Source organism: Corvus cornix, chromosome 4A (assembly GCF_000738735.6).
Source record: "Corvus cornix cornix isolate S_Up_H32 chromosome 4A, ASM73873v5, whole genome shotgun sequence".
NCBI classification, from domain to species: domain Eukaryota; kingdom Metazoa; phylum Chordata; class Aves; order Passeriformes; family Corvidae; genus Corvus; species Corvus cornix.
Window position 1 is genome coordinate 8,705,513 of NC_047058.1, and position 24,357 is coordinate 8,729,869.

General features: G+C 39.1%; 1 protein-coding gene across 1 annotated transcript; it reads right to left on the reverse strand.

Moving 5' to 3' along the window:
• Positions 1-226: 226 nt before the first annotated feature.
• On the reverse strand, positions 227-21,656 carry RADX (RPA1 related single stranded DNA binding protein, X-linked). The gene is made up of 15 exons (XM_039571931.1): positions 21,000-21,656; positions 19,509-19,651; positions 18,566-18,758; positions 15,336-15,444; positions 15,114-15,205; positions 14,897-15,019; positions 13,696-13,803; positions 12,974-13,141; positions 12,318-12,478; positions 11,702-11,895; positions 10,599-10,667; positions 5,855-5,934; positions 5,062-5,355; positions 3,661-3,843; positions 227-3,231 (listed from the first exon to the last, which is right to left on the reverse strand). Exons 1-15 carry the CDS (start codon positions 21,640-21,642, stop codon positions 3,086-3,088), a joined length of 2,706 nt encoding a protein of 901 aa, XP_039427865.1. The 5' UTR covers positions 21,643-21,656; the 3' UTR covers positions 227-3,085.
• Positions 21,657-24,357: the final 2,701 nt, after the last annotated feature.

Consider the following 24,357-nt stretch of genomic DNA (forward strand, 5'->3'; position numbering starts at 1 on the left):
GGGATGAACAGACACCCTTTTTCCTGTTTTTCTACAACACTCATTTCAAAATGGTGTTGAAAGCACAGAGAAGCTGCAATTGGTGGTACAGTTGTTGATGGAAGCTTGGCCTAGTTCTCCTTTAAAGTTTCTTGAAAAGAGTAAACATGACTGTGGAGAAGATGCTTGGAAAATTGAAACAACTTTCAAGAAGTAAAAAGGAAAGAAATGGAAAGAAACAATCCAAGATGTTTACATATATTAATTCATTTATTTATATTCTCTGCTTTTCAGTGTTGCACAACTTCTACATCATATTAATTCAAAATTAATATTATCTTTATGATCTATGACTTAGCAACTTTTATACACTCAAAAGTACCACTAACTACATATGCTCTACCTTCCTCCATTCTTTAAAATTAATGCTGAAAACATAAGAAACATGTACATGTAAGGTTTTAAAGTACAGTTCTTTGGTCAGGTACAATTTCCACAGTTAAGGAATGTACTCTGATAGTATTTTACCCTCAGCAGTAGCAATACACAGCAGCAAGAAAGGTGATTCCTATGATATTTTACAGGAGTCATGACTCTATCTTAGCTTAACATGGCAAAACTAGCATGATTTGACAGACTCAAGATCAAAAATACATTGGTTTTACACTTGTGTTAATAAACACCAAATGAAGTAAAACAGCAAGTGGTTTCTTTGCAGAGAGGGCCTTTGCTCCCGGCTGAAAGTGCTGGATTGGCAGGGAGGAGGCAGACAGCAGAGCAGTAGAATCACAGTAACACTGCAGCACATATTAAGTTCAGTGTTACTTAGCAGGATAGTGAGTGACTCTACAGATTGATCCAGAGCAGTAGAATTCCAAGTCTACTACAGGCATTGGATATTCACCAGCTGCACACAGAAAGCCTGTGCTTTCAACACTGGCACCCCATTCAGCAAGAGTAAATATCTCTCCTTCCCAGCTCATGACATGAAAAATTTCTAACACTTGTGTAACATAAAATTATATCCTTTAATGTTTTAAAGACATTATCTATATTCCACACAATTCTAACATTTCTTTTAGAGTTAGGAAGTCCTAACATATAAGATGAAATTATTAATGCTATATGTTTAAAGTGTCCTAAGCAGTGCAATGCCACAAACAGCCTTTGGCTGCATTTCTATGGCATGGGATGGAGGGAGGTGGCTGGACCATCTCAACAACGTGGCTCTGTGACAATGTCAGCCACATCAGTCCTTTTATACAAAGATAATTCCTTTAAAAATTGCCTTAAGAAAGAACAATTTCATTAAAATTAGACTTCGATCTGAAGTATACGTAAATAAAAAACATTGGCTGACACAGTCAGCATGGCTCAGTTTGGAACATGAAGTGCTGTGTGACTCTCACTCCAGAGCAATGACCTCTCACCTTCACATATCCATAAGCAACACAATGACACAAATAATACTGCAAGCAACACCCTACTCTTCCTGGGTTGGTATCTTTTCATTTTGCCTTCTGCGGGTACTCTGAAAGGCATGAGTTGACAAACATTGCTCCAGAACTAATACTTCTGATTCATATAAAACACAGATACAACACAGTCACATTTAATTGACTTTCAGTCCCTGTGCAATTTAAGTTAAACGACTCTCCTCAATATATTTTTAAACTGTAAACTACACTAGAAAGACACAATAATTTAATTAATTTCATTACTTTTTAGCTGAAGTTGCCTGTGAACTTGTATGTAAAAAATCAGTTACATTTCTCTGGCAAATTACCATTAACTGAAGACAGGGAACAGACTTCAAGTACTTGAGGACTAAGTCCACTGTCCCCAGGGCAGACAAGTGAGCTACTAGTTGAAAGAGGTAATCTCCAATTACCAACAGGCTGCTAAAATGTGCCTAAGAATCTATCTGTTCCTATAAATTAACTCCGTGGGCTTTGGTCAATTTTGGTACAATTTACCTGGCAAGTCTCCGTAATTCTTTCTTCTCCAAGAATTGAATTGGGAGCAGCATTTCAACTGGACAAGTAGCCAAACTGCAATAAGCTTCTGCTTGAAAATAATTTCATAAGAATCCAGCTCTTTATGTGATTTGAGGCTGTTTAACATAGGAGAAAAATGTGCTACTTGATTCTGAACCAGCAGGAGCCAGTTGCTCCTTAGTACAGGCAAAAAGTTGGCAGAATTTTCCAGTCTTTTGCTCTTATGGAAGTAGCAGCTTCTCATAGTTGCTGAACTCCTTCATATACTCAGAATACATCTAAAAATGATGTGGCAAACCATGTATCCTGCCATAATTAGCGCTTCTTAAAGACAGTTTTTCTCTTGAAAAGCTAGAAGCAAGTTCCAATAAAAATTTTTCTTTTAAAAATATTTCATTACTCTTATTAATGAATAAACTATGTTAAAAACTTTTGGATGCTATACTCACTACCTAACACTCTGTGTACAAAAGCAGACATATAAAGACATAGCACCTGACCTTGCTCAGGTGAAAAGAACTGAAAGTGGTTTCCTGGATCATGGTACTAAAGGCATCATGGTATTTAATCCCTTTCACAGTAAGCTTCAAGCCTAAAGAGCAGTTAGGCTGCCTCTGGTAGCTTTCACTAAAAAAGATCATTACAGAACATAAAAATTCTAATCCTCAAAGTTATTCTAATTTCCAGCCTAAATTTTTATCACAGCCAGTTAATTCTTTTGCAAACACTGCCTTAAATATTAGGAAAGCTTGCCTCTCTTCTCAGTTCTCATCCAGATACATACATTTCCTGTGTATGTTTGTGCACAGCTGACAATCACTTTTACTCCTTGGAATCCTGCCAAATGACCAGTTCACTGTACTGCCAATTCATCCTTCTTGAACATCAGTGACCAAAACATTGTCTAATCTGTTTCAAGACTGAACAATAAAGGCAACAATTGTCCTTCCCACTTACATGAATGACCATTACAACTGCCCTAAGAATCATGATTTTATATTTGTTTCTGCTAGTTCTAGAAAAGTGCAATGTGTAGAGGGTGTATTCAAGTTACAGCAATTTTATTTCCCTCCTTTTGAACAATATACATTTGAAAAGTAAGTTTTAAATTACACTGGATCCAGTACACCCGGTTCCACTGTCTTGTAGATTTTGCTCAGAAAGACTTCCACCTTATCATCACCCAAGTGACAGATGTCCAAGATGCAGATAACATGTTTGCCATCGAGTTCCTTCGCTGCTTTTACAATTTCATCTAGAAGTTAAGGAAAGGTAGTTTTAAAAGGTGTTTGCTGTATACCCTGTATACAATAAAAAGGCGTACAGAATTGATAATGTTTTCCATACAGTAATGTGTATATGTTCAACCTTCTTTCAGCGAAAAATTTTATTAGTAAATTCCATCACATCACAGAAATGACAGCATCAGAATTAGATATTAGTTTGAAGTTTGGATATTAAAATACTGTCTTCAGAGGATGAGACCAGCTCCAGCAAAAACTGCCTTGAAAGTTCACTATTACAGCAATTTACTACAGCTGGTGAAATAGAATTTACATATCTTTCCCTGAAGAGGTGAACCATGTCTGACCTACACCAGAGATTTCTACAGAGGATTAACTCTTGCACTGAAAGATAAAACAAGAAATGATAAATGATTATTGTCAGTGAAAGGCAGTCTCACCTGAAAGAGGAAATGTGTCATGAAGCCTCCCACTGCTAGTAGCCTTCTGCTGGCGTGCAGTGATACAACTCATACAAGACAATAATGTATCATTCTGAATGTCTTCTAGTTGAAATAAGTGGGGATTGTCAGGGCAAAACAGTGGAAGAAAAGCAACATCTATTGCTATGTCATGGTTTATACCTGTTGAAGAAAAATATTTTATGTTAGCAGAAAACTTCATATTAGCACATCAGCAACTTTGTGCACCACTTCTCTTTTTTTTAAACAATTGCACTGATTTTTATATGTTCTTCATCCATTAGTTAATAACTAATGTCTAAAAATATGTTTTTATATATGATTATACACAAGCACATTCAAAATGATATGATGTTATAAAATACTATGGTTTAAGGCTAACAATGCTGATAGTTCAGAAAACATTAAACTTTGGAAGCCATTTCATCCTCATTTTAACTTTATCTGCAAAGGCAGAGAAATTAACTTCACAACCAGTGAAACTATGCAGTGTGCAATGCAGTGCTACTTTCATCTTCAATATAGTATTGTCAGTCCCAGGATTCTAATGACTTCAAATATTCAAACACCTTCTCTGCAAATGTCCCTTAGCAAATAATGGAAACTTTTAAATTATGGGAACTTAACATGAGCATTGTTAAGCAAGGCAGTTTCTGTCTCCTTTTAATGGGAAAACAAAATCAAACAGATTAATAACCCTCAATAAAGCTAGCAAACAGATACACATGAACTTGCAAGTTTATATTTTAATAAATAAAAATCAACCAACTGACACTTCATGTTAACCAGAAGCAGCATGGAGCAGTTAATGACTATGGCTAAAATACAGCCCTTCATTTTCTGCCATGGAAGGAAGGTACTTTAGGAACAACAGTATGAAAAAACCAACTCAATGAGAATAATGCTGAGAAGAAGCATTTATAGTTGTCTTTTTCCTTTTAAGAATACTAACTTGTTTCTGATAAACACCTCTCCAGCAAAAAGCAAGCTGACAAGTGCAATTGAATAATTTGCCTGATTATGTCAAGTTGGAATAGCGAACAGGACTTACTTCTAACTTAAATAATCAACAGTTTAAGGACTATGCACATTCTTCAAATGACATTCCTAGGATTATACAAAAAACTGAAATTATACGAAAAGTGATACTAGAAACAAGATATTCAGGCATTTCATTGAAAGGTATGTTTAACGAGAATTACAGCTTTCTAGTAAAAAAATTACCCTAAATGAGGACTCTAACAAAAATCTAAAATGTCAGTAATTTTTCAAACTTCAGGAAATACTCAGAATCAACTGATTCCTTTAGAGAAATTAATTCAGTTTCTGATGAACTTACACTGCTCTTGCTTAACCCTTTTTACAAGGCAAACTACTTACCCAGAACTGTCACTTCGTAATACCCAAGGCCATTAGCACTTTTAAACTCACTGATGTTTTTATCTGTCCTGGCTTCTGTTGGCTGGTGCACTGCTGCATGAAGGTTGTACTGTTGCATAAGTAAGTCTTTGTGCACATAATCAAATTTACATGGGATACTTTCTGGGAAAATTTTGCTGTGATGAAAATAATTCATTAACTTGTCTTTCACTTGTTCCCACAGGTCACTCTGCCAGGAATCACAAGTTCTTCCAGTCTCTTCAGTTTCAGGTATATCACTCACTCCTTCTTGGTCTATTATAAGCACAGAAAACATTTAGTTGCTTATATGATTATATAATTGTATCACTCCTCTGTTAAATAAGAACTACATTTCATTAGAACATTTCAGTTATGAAGACATGGCAGAAATTAAGAACATTTCAATTATGAAGACATGGCAGAAATTAAAAAGGCCAAGAGAAAATGTGAGGTCTTATGCCATAAAGTGCTTCTGAGGTACTAAACGAACTTAAAACTTGTATAGAGATACACTGATAATTTACTGCCCATAATGGGAAACAATCCAACACTGTCCTTTCAGCCATCCCTTAGAACACAGCAGAGAAAATTGAGTAGAATGACATTGATGATACATTGCTACAGTGGTTCCCCAGAGGCTGATGCAGCCAGATGTACAGGGAAACTGTCTTAACAAAGGTTATAAGGAGATCTTTGTTGCCTGGTTTGGACCTGAAGAAAAGAAGTAGTCTTAAACATTCTAAGGTTAATATAACAACTATTTTCAACGTACCTGTGCAGTACCGCAAACTGTCTGACACAGCCTGTCCACTTTTATCTTGCACAGTATGTCCATGTTGATATTCATCCAAGCTATAAAAAGAACGTTATAGTGTGTATACATACATATATATCTATATATATATCTTTATTTATTTTAAACCTAATTAAACTCTATGCAGCAAAAGACAGATTTCTAGTGATAAATGATACAAGCTCGAGTGAATGAGCTGATTCCTTGAGAGCTGTATACAGCAGCTTCACACAGTGAAACCTACTGTGCTCAATAAATTAGCTTAGCAGAGTTTAGGACAAGTCCTGCCGGATTCCTGGCTTTGGGAAACTGATGGGGAAGGATTTTACACTCACAGCCCGGTGTCTGCTGCCCTCTACCGGCACCTGGCAGAAACACCACGCGTAACACGGCCAAACATCACAGGTGATCAACAGGTGACTCGACCTCAAAAACCTGGTGCTCAACATGCGGCTGCACTGTCCTATCATCTCCTTCAGCACTCAAAAGCACAGCATGAATGGAGCCATGTCACCACTCTGGAATCCAAAATGACAGAAATGCCAAATCTGTATTTTCCTGTGGACATACTGTCCTGTTGTAATGATCAGTTCAATGAAGCAAACTAGGTATTTGTTCGACTTTCTTTTTTTAACCATAAAGTTCTGAATTAATGATAAGAAACTATTCTTTATCAATCTCTAACAAATAACCTAGGATATTATGCAGGAGAAAAACATAAGAGGCAATCTTCAAGCAAACATGGTAAAGTAAGCTCTTAGGCCCATTTATTCCTTCCTTCTTTGATCCCTTTCTCTTATTAGAATAAAACTCACCATGATGTCTGAAAAAACTTAGGGAAAGGCCTATCTTGATTATCTTGCATCACAAAAAACTGCAACAGGTAAGATTTGTTAAGGTACCATTAAAATTCCAGACTATCAAAGTAGTTAATAATAATTACAAGATACAGACAGTAAAAAAGGAATCCTAGATGAACATGCTGTTTAGTGGACCATACTGTATTTCATAAGGATTCGCAGGTTTTGTAAAAATTTTTTCTATTTCATACTAGGGTGTATCTTGAAAATTTCATGTCAACATATCGTAACAAATGGAAAATATCTAAAATAGTATCTAGTGAAAAGATAAAAGGAAATACACTGTGGGTTTTGAGTATGAAAGTATACTTTATGAAATGCACTCCCATCGTGGATATATCATCACTAAAGTGACCTCCTTGTGATGTCCAAATCTAGGCACAAAAGAATCTTCACTTAAGCAGTATGACCTGTGCAACTACTGCCCACAAAATTAATTTTCACTTTTGAGATTTGGACCTGTCAAACACAAAATGAAACCCCAGCACAGTGTTAAGAAAGGCTTGCTCAGAGACCAATGTGTCAAGTTAGATACATGCCAACTCCTCATTAAAGCAGAGGAATAAACAAAGTCATACTGCTGACAAGTGGATACCATGGAAAGTGGATATCATGTTTCTTTTTCTTTTAAAATTGTCCAGTTTTGGAAGTGAATAGGCTCTAATTTAAAGCAAGTAGAGTCTCAGGAAAATATGAAAAAAAATTGTCACAATTTTTCCCCACTTCTTTCACAGATCTGTTGCTGGGATAATTTCTACCTGCCCAACACATTATTCCTACAGGCCTGCTTTGTGCTGGATGCGTGAACAGCCTAACTCGAGCTAGGCCTGTAAGGGAAGCTACTTGTCTATACACATAGTCCATGTGCTTCTTTGCCAGCCACTATGTCTGAAATGCACCTGAGGCCACCCCAAATCCTTCCATTTACTGCAATATGCTCCTGCTGTTGTACACCAAACACCCACAGCCTATTTTACCCATGCCAGCTTTAGGAGAACTTGTGCCCTGCCAGATTTGCTGTTCCCAGCCTGCATCCTGCAGACCCCCCTTTTCACAGATGCCCACTTGCAAAAAAGCCTTTATTCACTATTTTCAGATACATTGATATTCAACTTCTCAGTCATTTTACTTCAAAGTACTGTCATCAAAAATAACATCAATCAAAACACATAGCAGATCAATATTTTCAGAAACTATTGGGAAAATAAGCATGTCCCATGCTTCACACCTATTTCCTAAGCACTGGGACTAAATGTGATAAATGAAATTAAGAAATAAAACAGTTAAAACTCGCAGCTATGCCCAAACAATGCAAGGAAGTACAGTGCCTCAAAACAAGACAACAGAATATCCCACTCACTGATAGAACTGGTAAAACTTATTTTGTAGACTGGTTTGAAACTAACCGTTCTGATACCATTATGGTAAACACACATCTACCACAGCAAGTAACAGAGAGACCAAATAGCCTTTTATGATAAACTTGACAGGACTACACAAACTGATTTTTGGCATCTACTGATTTCTCCCTGGCAAATTCCGATTTATGTCAAAAAGGGCTGTGAAGGAAACATCACAGTCTGTGAAACTTTTGGTCCTACAAACCTCAAGCTGAATTTCCCTATACTGTAGAGTGCCCACCCCCTAGCTGTCACATCCATGGGAAGGAAAAAGGATAAAAGGGTCTACATGACAAAAAATATAGAAGTGAAACTGCAAGGATAGAAGCATGCATACAAGTTACTTTCAAGCAGTATGGAGTGGGAGCACATAGTGCAGCAGCAATTCCATGGTAACATGCTAAATTTACAAAGATTAAAATTCCAAGAAAACTACTGTGCTTTTTTCCACTTCCACATAAAAATAACCCTTTCTGAAATTCCTGATCTTTCTCCATTCACAATCACTTCATTCTCTATAAATTAAATTACTTTGGAGTACATTGAGTGCTTCAAAGTACCATTATGTGGAAGATCTTGACTATCAAGGATATAAATATCAACAATAATACTAAATTACCCAGTTTCCTTGTTCTTTCTGAAACCCTTAATGATCAAGTAGGTTACCTCAGAAATGCAGGAATTGTGGCTGTCAATAAAAAGCCTCAAAATAAGCTATTACTGCTTAAAAAACCCAAAAATGCAACCACGTGCTGAAAATAACATACAAAAAACTTGATGCAGAATAGTTTAAGTTAGAACATGTACTTCAAAACGTATCTCTACTCTTGGACTCAATGATCATTGTGGGCCCCTTCCAACTCAGAATATTCCCTGAAATATGTGAAGTTTGTTAAAACTACTGCTGTTATTTAATCAGCATATTAAAGTATTTCAGTGAGAGCTGACATTCTGCTACATCGAAGGAACAGAAAACAATGCAATTTTAAGGTATGTCAGCTAACTTTCTATTTTTCTTTGGCAATTTGGAGAATTCAGCACAATTCTATAGTTAGTTACAGAAATATACGAGTTACCTTTTAATTATACAGAGTGAAACAGCTTTCCATAATCCAACACAGACTTTCTCTTCCTTTAGCTGGGGTTCTAGCACTAATGGCATAGAGTAGACACACAGGTAGTGAGGAGAGTAGCAGATTGAGAAAAGCAGAGAACAAAGTAAACATGCCTTAACTTCTGGCTTCACCTAGAAGAAATGGGGAGAAGACATTCTTCCCACCCTTCCCCCCCCCCCGGAAAAAGGGGAACATTTCTCAGCAAGCAAAAGAAAACAGGATTCCTTACAGTCAAGGAAAACCTGATTTTCCTATAGATTTGTACCACAGTCCCTGCAAACTCCTGCACCACCTGCAGAACTGTAACCTTAAAGCCAGGTGATGCTTTTGACGAACCAGCTGCAAAGTCAGGTAACTGTTTCTCCTAGAAAACACAGTTTCTACCAAAAGGACCAGGAAACAACAGACACATGGGTTCAAAAGAGCCTCATTCATCCCACAGAAAAAGCTGTTGCAAATTAGCTTCCAGTAAATGTGTTTCAAGAAAATAGGCATGCTTGTAGGGGAGCAATACTGGCAGAATGGTCAACAACTTTGATCAACTCTCTCATTACCACTGTTGCCCTCTTCCTAGCACCATGATTCTCAGGTTTAGGGAAGAAAGAGATGCTTAAAAAAAAAGTAAACCAAAAAGGCAACTGAGCTGTATATGTAGTTATGACACAAGTCCAGATCACTGCCAAAATACACAAACATCCTAAATTACAGACACCAAGGAGTTCAAATATTCAAGTTGCTCATGTTCTGTCTGGAACAAGTGACAAGAATTTACGGCCCTTAAACAAAATGCACAAAGTAAAGTAGCTTGTAGCCCCGGACTAACAAATAAAAGCACACATTCAATTTCCTTAATAATTTCGCTCTTTTAGTTATTTCAGTAGGTTCCAGACTTGACAGGGCTCTGGATTTGAAATTCCAACCTGGACTTCAAAAAACCCACACCTTCTCTGGATCCAAACTGAGTTATGTAACAACTGAGTGTTGGGGAGTGAAAGAAGCCAGGGGTGTGGCTTTCCAGTGACAACTATACTTACACCTCTGTAGCCTCAAGAAAAATGTACAGCTCAGCCACCACCAGAAAATCCATAATTACCATGATGAACCTCTGTTACTATATATTCCCTTAGCAGTAGTAGTGGCAATATAAGATGTTTAACAACACACTCAAAATTATGTTTCAGATATATTTAGAGTCAGTGTAGACAAGTGAATAGAAAATATTAAACTCTACCCTCATCTGTTCTTTAATTTCACTTCCATACAGATACCTGATCTGTAATATTTTTACTTTAAATATTTTTGTTTCATTATTGAAATTATTCAACACAATTAATTTCACAGGACTTACCCAAGTTTTCTTCTTACAGTCCGCGTAAAATAGGGGTAAGATGATACAGGACTAACAGATGTACCTCCCCTTAAAGTAGGAAATTCACCATTATTTTTAAGTATCTATTTAAATGGAAATTCACAAAGCAAGGAACTTTGATGTTTTTCTTTCAGGCAGAACTAAACTAAGATACTCAAATGCTGAAAGTTTTCATATGGAATAGAAACCACTAAGTCTGCTGTAACACTGCCAAGACAACTTCTATTCACCCAGGTTTTCTTAATACTAAATTTTTATTCAATCCTAATTATATTTTTTTTAATTTTCCCTCAAAATATTCTAAATATCCACCCTCTTCACACATTATAACTTATGGATGTGAAAAGTCAAGAAGAAAAATATACCCTTTATAGCATGAGAAATCCACTGCAAAAAACCCAGATGTGACTGGCCTGACTTTTGAAACATTCCACCTGTCAATGTATACACCAGGCTCTCAATAATAAGTATGGGTGTACTAGATTTTACAGAAGTGTTGCAACAAAGGGCAATCTTATGCAAGCAGTTACTTTACTCCTGAATCTAATATAGTTGTATGAGACAAATTACAAGTTATTTTGAGCCCTTAGGTTAGGATGACCACCATCCACTTTCCTTTCTGACAGCAAGTTACAGCTACATGCAGTACACCCCCTTACTCAGAAATCAAAAATAAGGTGTGTTTGAAATTAAGGAACAGGTATATCTGATTCTGCATTTTCAGTCAAGATACCTGATTTCCTCACACCCCTGTAACCATTGTTTGTTCCACAGCTATGTCACTAAATTACATTTGGTTAAAGTATTAACTACTTTTATTTCAAATCTGTGAGCTTAGTAACAAAGTAGTATAAGTATTAATCAGAAGAGAGCACTGCAAACCTGCTTTAATTAATGCTTCATTAGCATGAACAGTGTAATTGTCAGCATCTGATGCTAGGAAAAGTACATAGCTACATTTTAAAGAATAAACTGTATATGCTTTTAAAGCTTTCTCATGTATTTTCTACAGTCTGGGCTCTGGCCTAATTTCTGTAAACACTTTTTGGAAGATCCACCACATATTTACGAAGAAAGCTTACTGTTCTGCATCTCTACTGAATCTGTGTGGTGTCTTTCTCTTGACTGAACTCCCCTTTGACAGCAGAGCTTGGTGCTGATGTTCCCCAGGAGTGCAGGGTGGCCCCAGGAAAGACTTAACTTCTTCATTTTTTCCCTTGTCAACACAGTCTTCTTTGGACACAGAAGAACTTCCAAGAGACTGAGAAGTATCTTGCTGCAACAACAGTTAATTGTTTAAGACTTTCAATGTGCTTAAAACTATTGCTTCCAACTCAAAAACCTGCAAATTTCTGACAGTCTCCTTATATCTAGCAGAAATTATCTTCTAATCATATTAATAAGGTAAATTCTGTCTAGAAAGTGACAAGTAAGCCTGTTGCAGCAGTTGCCTCTCCCACACTCCAATTTACATCAGGTGATCAGTCAAACTAGCAACTTTTAAACAGTCACAAGTTTTACAGAGGACTGCCAAAATACTTTCAGAAAAGCACTGAATCACTGCTTTTCAAAATTTTGCTCTCAAAAATCAAATTAAGAGACAATGTAATTAGGTTCTGAACTCAAATGCAAAATTCTCCATTCTAATTACAATCATAGCTGCTTAAGTGCTATGCCATTATCTCTCACACGCTGTACCTGGACAAGTTCCCCTCCTGGGGCTTCTTCAGCTGCATCTCTACAGCTTATGTATCTTATGGCACTAATTATTCCCTGAACAGCAATTCGCTTGTGTTCTCTGTAGTGCAGGTCTTCAATCTCTTTCCCTATTTCACCTATGGGTTTCAAAATCGATTCAACTGCAAAAAAAGAAATTTCCAGAATCAAGTTTTAGAGAAATATAATACCAAAATTTCTGAACACAAGACTAACAGAATGATTTATTTTACTAAATACTCAATTTATTTAAACTTAAGGTTTTAAAGAATTCTAAACCTTTTTGTTATCCACATCACATGGAAAAAAATTCAAACAATAAACCTTTTAGCTCATAAGCATCCATTAGGTATGCATTATCAGACACCACAATTTCTGTTTCAGGTGAAATTTCCAGCTCAATGTATCCCTCAGAATAACTACTTTTAATTTTGATTTAGCAGAATATTCAGAGTAAAACTTCTGGGTATATCTGTAGCTCATGTAAGCTTCTACAATTCTCCTGCAGCTAAAGGTATGATATTTTCTGTAAGGTGAGGATTTAGCCTGTGAAACATCTAGTCATAAAAGAGAGTTTTTCTTGGAGTAAGACTGACTGAAAAAGGCCACAAATCTTACAGATATTTGATATATGATACCTTCATTGTTTTTACAGTATTTCAAAAAGCTATCAGGAGGTCGTGGAAAAGGGTAATAGCCACCGATGACAGTTTTCTTTATTTGATCAGCTTCACTTTGCGATTTCGTCCACTGAATGAAGTTTTTCACTTTGGCATCCTTGGTGTATGGCTGGCCCTTGTGCCACCCTTTTAAAATAAAAATAATCAGGTATCAAACCAAAGCAGGTTACTGAAATCTGTTCTCATTTTGAAACTTCCCTGAACACTACATAGAAAAAATAAACTAAGAAAATCTTGACTAAAGAGTACAAAAGATGTCTTTTGTCAAGAGTGTTTTACAAAATGAGTGCCTTGAATTCCTTGACTACACTTGCATTTGACACTGAAAGTCAGACAAATGTTAAATAACAGAAAAAAATAAAACAACTAACGAAAAAGCTCCTAGAAAAGGAAAGCTGCAAGTGTTTTTTAATGTTTTAAATAAGTGGTAATTGCCATTGCTACCCTATCAAAAGATTAACAGTCTGACAGAATTAGTAAACATATGTCTTAACCTAGTAATACTTTTCATTAGATAAACCCATTTCAATGCCTCACAAGAATGCCATTTGCCTGGTTTTTTTGCAGTGATGTTTCATTATTACCTCATGGTCTGCACTGATTATTTTGTTGTAAAAAGAAAATACCCTTTCCAAAGAAATACATGAGAACTACATAAAACTAGAACTAGTTTAAGTTACCTGTAATGAATATTTGACTTTCATTTGAAGTCGTAAGGTAAACTGTCCTGGAAGGATTCTCAGTGAGGTCCTGGATCACCCTCATCTGTGTACACACCAAGTATGTCACTGGAGAAAAAAAAATCTTCATTTTTTTTTTCCTGATAGTTCATTGATTTTAGAACGGCAAGACTGACACATACTGGATTAATTTTATTAAGTGCTCTAAACAAGACAATTTAGTTCTTGACCCTACAAATGTTTCAGAATGTTTTGACTCTCCATTATAAATTGCATGGAGATATAATTAAATCTTCAATTTAATTCCAGCATAGGTATTAGAACTAAAACATGAGATACTTCTTAAGGATAAAAAGTATAAAATCATGAGAAATTACGACATGCCACTGCAAAATTTCTAAACAGAGTTCAAACTCACTCTTTTGTTAATATCTCAGTTAAACACTGGAATGTCGTTCTTTCCCACTTCCCCAGAACACTTGAGATGAATGCAGCCATATTCTTAGTAGGGCTGTGCAGCTGGTGCTGCATCATGTGATATAAAAAATGCACATTGACACCAACCAGTGTTAAAAGAAGGATGAGTGCTTGGAGGAAAAGAGAAAGAAGGCAAGAAGAAATATTTAAAGCTCTTTTAAAATCCTTCATTAAGGATTCCCTAGTTTGAAATTTATTAGTCTTAGCTCATGTGTGATAACTAACACAGCTGGGTGATAATTGCTGTTTGGGCAAATAATACTGGTTCAAAAAAATGAAGCTTTTCCACTTCCACCTCTCTCTTAATTCAATCTTCTTATATTACTCCTGTCTATAAAAAACCAAGTATTTACAGGTCAAGAGGAACAAGAGATTTGACCAGCTGCTGCCTTTAATTGCCTCTGATGCAAGTGATGTTGCCCCGTGTGCTGCTTAACTTTTTGTCTGAAATGAATGAAATCAGAGGAGCTCCAAGCCCAGCTGTCCATCTAATTGTTTAAACTAACTGACAGACTGCAATTTGTAAGGGTTTCAAATATTTAAAGTATTTTTTACTTTTTAAATTTTAACTTCTGATCAACTACCTTCTGCTTGAGGAGATAAATCGTGGCATTTTTGGCATTTTTTTTTATTCAGTGGCAACTAATCTCAGAATTAGAAATTCGCAACTAACTAGAAAAACATTATAAATAATTATTAGTAAGTATTATAGAGAGATGAATACTTGGATGAATATGCTCAAACACATCTGGCTGAGAAGTTGCAAACAATTCCAGTATGAATGGTTGGTCTGAGGTCCCATCAATGGCATGTGCCCAACGATAGAGCCAGAAGTCTTCACTGTGTTCTATATAAACAAATATTAAGAAATATGTATAAGCATTTACTCAGAAATTTAGAAACTATTTGATAAATTCTCAAAGTCATATTTATAGAAAAACCTCTTTTTCTGGCTCGCTCAGCCCTTCCTACAAACGTCACAAGACCAATAACATCACAGGAATGATTGTTTGGTAAGTCATCCAGTTCTGACCTAAAACCAAAATAGAAGAAAGCTGCGTAAGCTTTCTCAGAAACTTTGCAAAAAGCATTTCCAATTAACATTCACTGTAAGGTAGTGTAATTTAAGTTCCAGCTTGATAACCAACAAAATTCTATTTTACCTTGTGATAAACCGATATTTAACTTCAGGCAATCCCCACTCTGGCTTAACCATTTCTTCTGGAATAATACTTATTTCAGTAGGAGGATCTCGAACATTAAGGCTAATTTCTGACAAAGAAAAAAAAAGTCAGTAACATTTAAAGCATGAATACAAATTATCATCATCATCGTTGTTGTTATCGTAAAAATGTAACAAAAATAACAACAACCCATAAAGAAACCAGGGTAAAGTTTCTTAAAAATTCCAACTTTGTGAAATTATTAATCAATTTCTCTGACTTCAGGTTTTCATCAAAATAAAGTACGGAATTCAGGTACAGCATTCAACAAAGCAATTTTATCATCTAAGGAATGTTAAACTTTCCAACTGCCTACATGAGCCAACTAGTCCAATCCAGACAGTATTTTAACAGAAACTAATCCAACCATACTGATTAGATACAAAGTACTTTTTACTAGCTTTATTGTCAAATGTCATTGAGGTCTGAAACTGATGTGCAGACAACAAAGTAAAACAGAACTAGCACATGAGAATTTCTGTATTTGATGCCAGTCCAGGTAATTATTAATAGGATAGAAATACACCATGGCCATGGAGGAAAACAAAAGGTCTTCTCATACCTATTCTATAGCACCTGAAAATTTTAATTTATTAATCAGATTGTTTAGATACTAAATTACAAACATGGTGGAGCACTGGGGCAAGCAAGGTGTTCTTCAACCAGATTAAAAAATACAGGAAGAATGGCTTCAGCTTCTAGAATACACAAGGCAGTACTCTATGGTCTCATAACAGGACAAAACTTGCTGGTATATAAAAGACAGATTCTGATGAAGTTTCTTGGGTTTGAGTAAGGGATTATTCAAATAATGCACCTAGAAAAGTAATTGCATAGATACAGATAATGTATACAACTGTTTATGTAATTATATCTGGCGCCTTACCCTGGCAGTGCAACATTAGAAAGGTGTTATCATTCAAGTCAGACCCTCTACTTAGGAATATTCTGTAGGCTTCTGCTTTCTAGAAATTAATTTGGAGGACAATTGTGGTTTTGCATATGGTCTTCTAGGACAGTATCGCTGAGAAAATTCCTGAAACAAAACTTTCCCATGCATCAGAACTACCTATCAATTGTTTCATTATTTTGAGATTAGATGAAAGTCATATACTCAAATCAGGATTATATCATAGGATGAGTCAGGAGCTAAGGTCAGTCCAGGCTGTCATTAGTGCCACACAAATTCAGTAATGTGTGAAATTAAAACGTGCACTCTGCCTGGCAGTGGAATTCAAGGCATTGGTACTAAGTTCCAAAGGTTTTAGGTCTTGCAATGGCACCTCTCAGCACATCCCACAATGCTGCAGCTGCAAACAAGGGCCAGCGATGCAGAGCTACTCCACAGAAGTCTAGGGATGGGCCTGAAGCATAGCACCTTGCAGGACTCTCAATTTGGAAAACCTTTAATACTGGGGCCTAGATAACTCTGCAGATATATTGTACAGTATTTGCAGGTGAATGGTTCTAAGGACACACTGCCAAGTTGGGATCTGATGGAATTACAAATTGGATATAAATGAAGAAAAAAGTAATTATTACTTAAGCGATTCAGTGTAATTGAAACCTGAAATTGTCCAACATTGGGCATATACAGAGATACTCAGTGAGGTAATAAATTTCACTTCACCTGAACAACAAAAAAAAACCCTCATGCAAAGAAAGTTGCACAAAATCCACGTTACAAATGCTCTAAAATTTTTACTGGATATTCTGTTCTCTTGAGACTCACTTCTTATAGGACATATGGTCATATCATCCATTCATGCATCATGGGATTATGTATATTCATATCAAGACAAAATTCTTGGCTTTGTGCAAAGAACTGAGATTCTGCACATAGTTTTGTATGAAACAAAGATTTACAGTTTCTGCAGTTTACCTGTAGTCTGAAAATACACCATGGCACTTCCCTGTGGAGTGACTTCTAGCTCTTCCATTACACATCTAATACCCTTTACAGCCCAGTGGCTGAATTGCTCATTTTGATCTCTTTGTTACCATTTCTACCCCAATAATGCTTGCAAGAAATCAGAAGTGTAGAGTGAATAAGGCCATGAAAATGCAGAGATATTTGCCCATAAAGAAAGTCACCTCAGATGGCATATTTTATTCTGTCTTCTTTGCACAGAAATGTTTTGTGGCAATTATAACTGTTTACAGGGTTGGCTTGTAATTGTCATCACCTTCTCTCACAAACTTCCATTTCTGGCTGAACGTTTCTATCTCCTGCCAAGTCATCACAAATACTTCAGACACTGAGATCTGGTTTTAATGCAAATATATATCAGTCAGGGAATATATTGCTTCTAGCAGTGAAAACACTGCTTATTTTTGTGCACTGTAGTAACTCCTTTAGGAAACTGTCATTGTCAATAAGTTATACATACATCATCCTTCACCAACATGCATATTGTTTCAAGAAGTTACTTGAATTGTCTGGGTGTTGGCTGTCATTTTGTTCTGAGTATAAAAGCACAAAATGAGAAAGAGTTCATGTAGAGTGAAGTAGGAGAGAAAAAAACCCCAAAGCTGATCAAATCCAGTTTGAAAAGGCCATTACTGTTATATTGCAGGACTTGTATTTTGTAGTATAGCTCCTTTGAGTATCTGCCACACTAAATGACTCCCAAGTAAGAAAATGCTTTTTCATAGCCAAGGAATATTCTTCATACACACACTCCCACAGTGATGCTCTTTCAGCACACAGAAGTAATCAATGCAACTTTTTATTCTGTGGAGCTGTGCAGATACTCTGGGCCTTGACAATATACACTAAAATCTAAAGTCAGATGAGGATTGAAAAGGTGTGAGCAGTGCACAGGTGATACGTGTATTATAAAGCAGGAAGTAGAATCAGATTAAAATTCAGTACCAGAGGCCTATCTTTATAATCTCAGTTCCTGATATCAGGGATACTTTTTGTATTTCTTTATTTTTTAATTAAAGGTTTTAACTAATTGTGGCAGTAAACTTTGTAGACATGATTCAAATATAAACAGGGAACACCAAGAACCTGGATGCTCAGACACCTTTCAGAGGTACTAATTAAGGATTTATACCTTATCAATTACTCTCAGCAATGGATCACTTTCTATTTTATTTCTATGGAGAACTACTTTGCACAGCTGTATTTCATTGATTCAAAATAGGATTCTGCAATACTTAACCAATTGTAGCAAATCTCTTCATCTGTGAATCCCCTGGGGTGGGGTGTGTTTTAAATGGGTAACTGGTTTTGATGGTATACTTGTCAAGGAGGAGCACTGTGCCAACCTTCATACTGTGATACCATTCAGGACACAATGAATTCCACAAAACCATTGACATCATGCCTGAACCATCAGCAACTTCAAAGTAGGCCTGAAGAAAAAAGAGACAATATACAGTCATCTTTTATTTATTATAATTCTGGTATGTATTTATTTTGGATAATGCACCAGGTACTTGACTCATAAACTATTTCCCTGTTACAAATGTATATAGAGGATATTCCAGAACTTGTACTGAATACTAGAGCTGAAAAAATCCCCAGTTTTTAAACTGGGCAAATGCTGAATCTGTAACTGAGCAGACCACTAAGCAGTAAAAAAAGATTTTTAAAATAACCCACCACACCTCCAGTCTCCTTTTCCAAGAAGTTCAACACAAAAATATCGTAAGTTAAATATATTAGAAAAATGATTAAGAATTTTACAGTAAATTAATCTATCTGAAAGTCACCAGATGAGAAAATCAGGGGCTAGAAATCATTTAAATGTATTGGTTTTGTTTTGTTTTTTTTTTTTTGACAGGACATACTAACTCCAACTTTCAAAGCACAGAGACAGAAAAGTTTAGGCTGTTAAACTACTAAAACCTCCAAGTATCTCTTCACAAAAAGCTCAAATTTAACTACAGTAACTCAAACACATCCACTAAAGTTTGTACACATATGATCACAAAATTCAGCATCTCCTACTCTAGAGTGCTCAGCATTTTTGTACAGGCAGCATTTTCCATATAAAATAGCTATGAAATAACTTTATGTGCTTACTATATGGGAAAAATTATTTTCAAATATCCTACAGCAATTTTTTTGAGTGTTACCCTAATGCATTCATCCCTCTTTACCTGATAAGGCATATCCATTTTTTTCTCTGGTTTTCCATAGTACCTTAGTCTAGATTTGTGCAGGATTCTCACAAGAAGTGGATGGAAATGCACTCTGCTTCTCCATGTCATTTCCAGATGACCAAGATTAGTCAGTTTGGAGACTAAAGTTAAGGGGAGGGGAAAAGAAAAGACCGAAAAAGAGCATTCATGATTGAACATTTAAGTTTTCAGGAGTAAAGTGCCAGGATATCACATGTATTTTATTAACGTTTCTAAGATTTAAAAAAGCTCATTTGCTGATATCATTCACCAATAAATTCTGTTATGAACTATCTGCACACAGCATAGTTTTGCTTTGGGTTTTTGTTTACTGAGAGTGATGACACATTTTAAATTACACAGAAGTGTTGTCAGATGAGCAGAAGAGCTATTACAAAAAAACACAGGTGTCAGCCTACCAGGGCATCACACTCATGCAAAAGTCCTGTTACACCTCTCTCCTCACCAGGCTTCGTGGAATGGCCTGAGTGCCTCAACACTGACCATATTTTGGGTGGCAGCTTCTAGGTGTGAGCATCCCGCCCCACAGACCAGACACAAGACTACTACTGCACCCAGTGTTTTTGACACCTCAGAAGACAGGGCACAAGCACCACAGCAACATATTTTCAGTCAATGTTTCATAGAGTTTAAGAAACTCTCTCAAAGCAACAGAGAATCATGGAAAGGGTTGGGTTCAAAGGGGTCATCTTGTTCCAGCACGCTGCCATGGGAGGGACATGCTCCACCAGACCAGGTTGCTCAGAGCCCCATCCAAGCTGGCCTTAAACACTCCCAGAGATGGAGTATCCACAAGCTGGCAACTCTGAGCAACCTGTGCCAGTGCCTCACCATCCTGCCAGGGGAGAGGTTTCTCCCACAGGAGCAGGTGAACACAGGTGGCACATTCCCAGTGGGGCCAAACCCAGCTGGAGAATCACCAGGAAGCTCAGCCCTGCTGCACAAGCAATCACAGAATCAATTAGGTTGGAAAAGACCCCTAAAAATCATCGAGTCCACCCCATGACCAAACACCACCCTGCCAGCCAGGCCACGGCACCAAGTGCCACCTCCAGGGACGGTAACTGCATCACCTCCCTGGGCAGCCCGTTCCAATGTCTAATCACCCTTTCTGTGAAGGAATTCTTCCCAATGTACAAGCTAAACCTTCGCTTAAGACTATGTGCCCTTGTACTGCCGCTGGGTGCCTGGGAGAAGAGCCCGACCCCCAACTGGCTACACCCTCCTGTCAGGTGATTGTAGAGAGCGAAAAGGTCCCCCCTGAGCCTCCTCTTCTCCAGGCTGAGCCCCCCCAACTCCCTCAGCCGCCCGTCATAGGACTTATGCTCCCGACCCTTCCCCAGCTCCGTCGCCCAACGCAAACAACGGCAGCACCCCTTCTCTGCGTGTACCCCGGGGCGCCTCAGGTCGTCCCTCCCGCACCTCTGTAGCCGCCGCCTCCGGGCTTACCGTCCACATCCACCTGCGCCGGGGGCCTGTCCGGCACCCATACGTCTCCATAGGGATCCTCGTTGTTCCAGAGCGGCAGGTAGTGCCTGTTGTCCCCGCGGAGGGGCTGGAGCGGGCGGTGCCCGTCGGGCAGGGTACCCGCGCCGGCGGTGGCGGTGCCCCCCGCCCGCTCCAGCCCCTCCAGGCAGAGGAAGCCGCGGTTCAGGCGCTTCTCGTCGTAGCGGTACGAGCAGCGCGTGAGGCGGAGGCGCGTGCCCGCCCGCAGACGCGCGCGCTGCACGAGCCCGTTGAGGCGCGGCGCGAGGTGGCAGCGGTGCCGGCGCGCGCCGTCCGCGAGCGTCACGTCGTACCAATATTGGTGGGGGGCGGCGGGCGGCGCCTGCGCCAGGTACCGCTCCACCGCCACCACCGTCACGGCCGGTGGCTCCGCGGGCGCTGCGCTCAGTTGCGAGGAGCCCTGCACCTCCTCAAACACCCTCTGCAGACAGGAGGCCCCGCCGCCCTCCGCAGAGGCCGCCGCCTGGCTCTCTTCGGCGAGTTCCGGGGTAGGGTCCTGCATGACAGCGTCCTGGCCGCCACTCCCGGCCGAGAGCCGCGGCCCTGGGCACTGCCGGTGGCGGCGGCCGCGGGTTCCCGCTGTCATGGCTGAGCAGGGGCGCCGCCCCCATGGCGCGCGCGCGGGGGCGGGGCGGGTGCGCGCGCGCCGTTCAAACCTCCAACGGCCGGGGCGGGGGCGGGGACAGCGACATGGGGACAAGGATACCGGGACAGGAAGGCGGCGGCCGGGGAGCAGCTGCGGTCGGGAGTAGGGGCGAAGCTGAGGCCCGGGGAAGCGGTGGGAGGGGCGGCCGCGGGGTCACCGGCGATAAGCGGCCGGGTAGCGGCGGCGGGCGGCTCCGGGTGTTCCTCCGCTAGGCCGGGGGCCGTGGCTGCTCCTGTGCTGGCTCGCGGCCCTCCCTCGTCGGGGCATTGTGGCGGTGCCCAGGATCGGGGATGTAGGTGACCCCCAGCGCCCCGTCAGTGGGACAGAGGTGGCAGGCCTGGCAGCCCCCTGAGCAGCGAGTAGCGCCTTGGTCCCTCCCTCCCTCAGAGAGTTCTGCTGCACCTGTTCCTGGTTCCATTTAAGTGGATGTGCAACACTCATCATTGCTTCTTCCTTATCATCAATGTGTTCCGAGTTGGGAGAGTCTTGTGCCAGCTCCTAATATTGTATTTGCCTTTTACATAGTTGCAGTGTGTGGTTAATCGCAGTCATCATTGAAACGGTCTCCTGAGTCTTGTTTGTTGCTCCCATCTTCAGAAGAAATTCTTACTAGTAGTTGCTACGTGTGTGACATTAATATTAATTCTTGTCCCATTGCCACTATCAACTTCTTTATCATACCATAGAATCAAAGAATGCTTTGGGTTGGAAGGGACCTTAAAGGCCATCTTGTTCAAAACCTGCCATGGGACACTTTCATTAACATCGTAAGTAGTCCAATGAAAGCTTAGAGAGATCATGAACTTTGTATTTAGTGTTTTATTAGTGCCTGTATTTTTTTCAACTGGAGGAAACACCTCTTATGAGGAAAGGTGGAGGGAGTTGGACCTGTTGAGCCCAGAGAAGACAAGAAAGAGAGGGGATTTTATCAATGCCCACAAATATCTCAAAAACAGGTATCAAGAGGATGGGAACAAGTGGTGCCCAGTGACTGAACAGGGCAAAGGCACAAAGGAGTTCCATCTGAGTAGGAGGAAAAATTTCTTAATTCTGAGGGCAGAGGAGCACTGGAACAGGCTGCCCAGGGAAGTTGTGGAGTCTCTGTCTCTGGAGATACTCAAAAGGTATCTGGATGAGATCCTGTGCAACATGCTCTGGGTGACCCTGCTTTAGCAGGGGAGTTGCATTAGATGTTCTCCAGAGATCCCCACCCATCCCAGCCACTCCAGCAGAACAGAGTGAGGAGAGAGGGGTAAAAAAAAAAAGGCTAGGAAGAGCAGCAATTTCCAGTCTTTGTAGTGTCACTGGTCCAGATAGCCTTTGGAAATCCATTAAGTGCGGCTGCAGCTTTGGCAGAGCTGGCTCAGGTGCTGGGCCAGAGCAGTTCTTCCAGCATGAGCACAGTTGTATTCTTAGGCTACTGCCTTTATTACTGTGGAGCAGTTGCCATGGGCAAATTGGAAAACCTGTTGCCTGAACCATTTAAAACAGAGCAAAAAACTAGACAAAGGGGTATAAAGCACAAGCTTTTGCTAGCCTTTAGAATTCTCTAGGAATGATACAAGATTATGTATTTTATGTCAAAGTGAGAAAATTTAAAACTAATCAGTCATTTGTGTTATGTTGAAGCCAAGTATTGGGTAACACTTCCACGTGATGTCTTTCTTCCCCAGTAAACACGGCTTGTTGTATGAACTGATAAAATGGCATTTACAATTAAAAAAAATGAACGTGATCCAAAAACCTTCTCAGTGAGCTTGCACAGGATGTGATTTCACATCACATACAACCCTTACCTGGAGAACTACAGTGTACACTTTTTTTAGTTATTAAATAACCTGCAGGTACAATGAGGAAATCTGTGGACTGCTCCCAGCTTATCTCCACTTTTGTTTGTGCTCATGATGTGATTTGCAGAAGAAACTTATTCATACAGAGGTGATTGTTACATGTGCATTTGTTGCCAGATTTTGTAATTGTGAATCACCGTGGTGTCATTCATTGAAGCTGAAGTTTTTGTGGAGCAGTAATGGACTGATGTGGACTGACAGCAAAGTTAATGCTTTATACTGGATACATCTGTCTGTATTACAGGTTCAGATACAAGATAGTTTCTTCTCTTAGGAATTTGCTCCTGCTGCCTTTTTTCTCACCAGCAGAGGTCCACCTAACATACCAATTTCAAAACTGGAACAAGGGTAAATCTCTTGCTGACAGTGTGTCAACATATTTTAAAGAGTGGTTATGTCTGTGAGTTCCTCTAGATGTGACTTCCCTACCGTACCTGAACAGTGGGACCAATGTGATTGTATTAGAAACTCGAAGTTCAGAAAACAGAGAATCAGTAATGACTGGAGAGGAGCCATCAGCAGATGGCTGTATCACATCACAAGAACTGACAGCTTTTTGTTATGCTGAGCCTGCTTCATCACGGCATGTAAGCAGCTCAATGAAGACAATGTGATTTTTAAATGCCTGCAAACAAGTGTACTAAACCATACTTGTGTTCACTTCTGGTCAATCAATAGTCTCAAATTCTCAGACATAATTAGCAGTCAAATATCTTGGTTTTTATATACAACACGCCTTAAGAAAACAGCCTTTATAGCAGTGACACTGAGGAATGAGCTATGCTGAATAGGAGGATGTTATTAC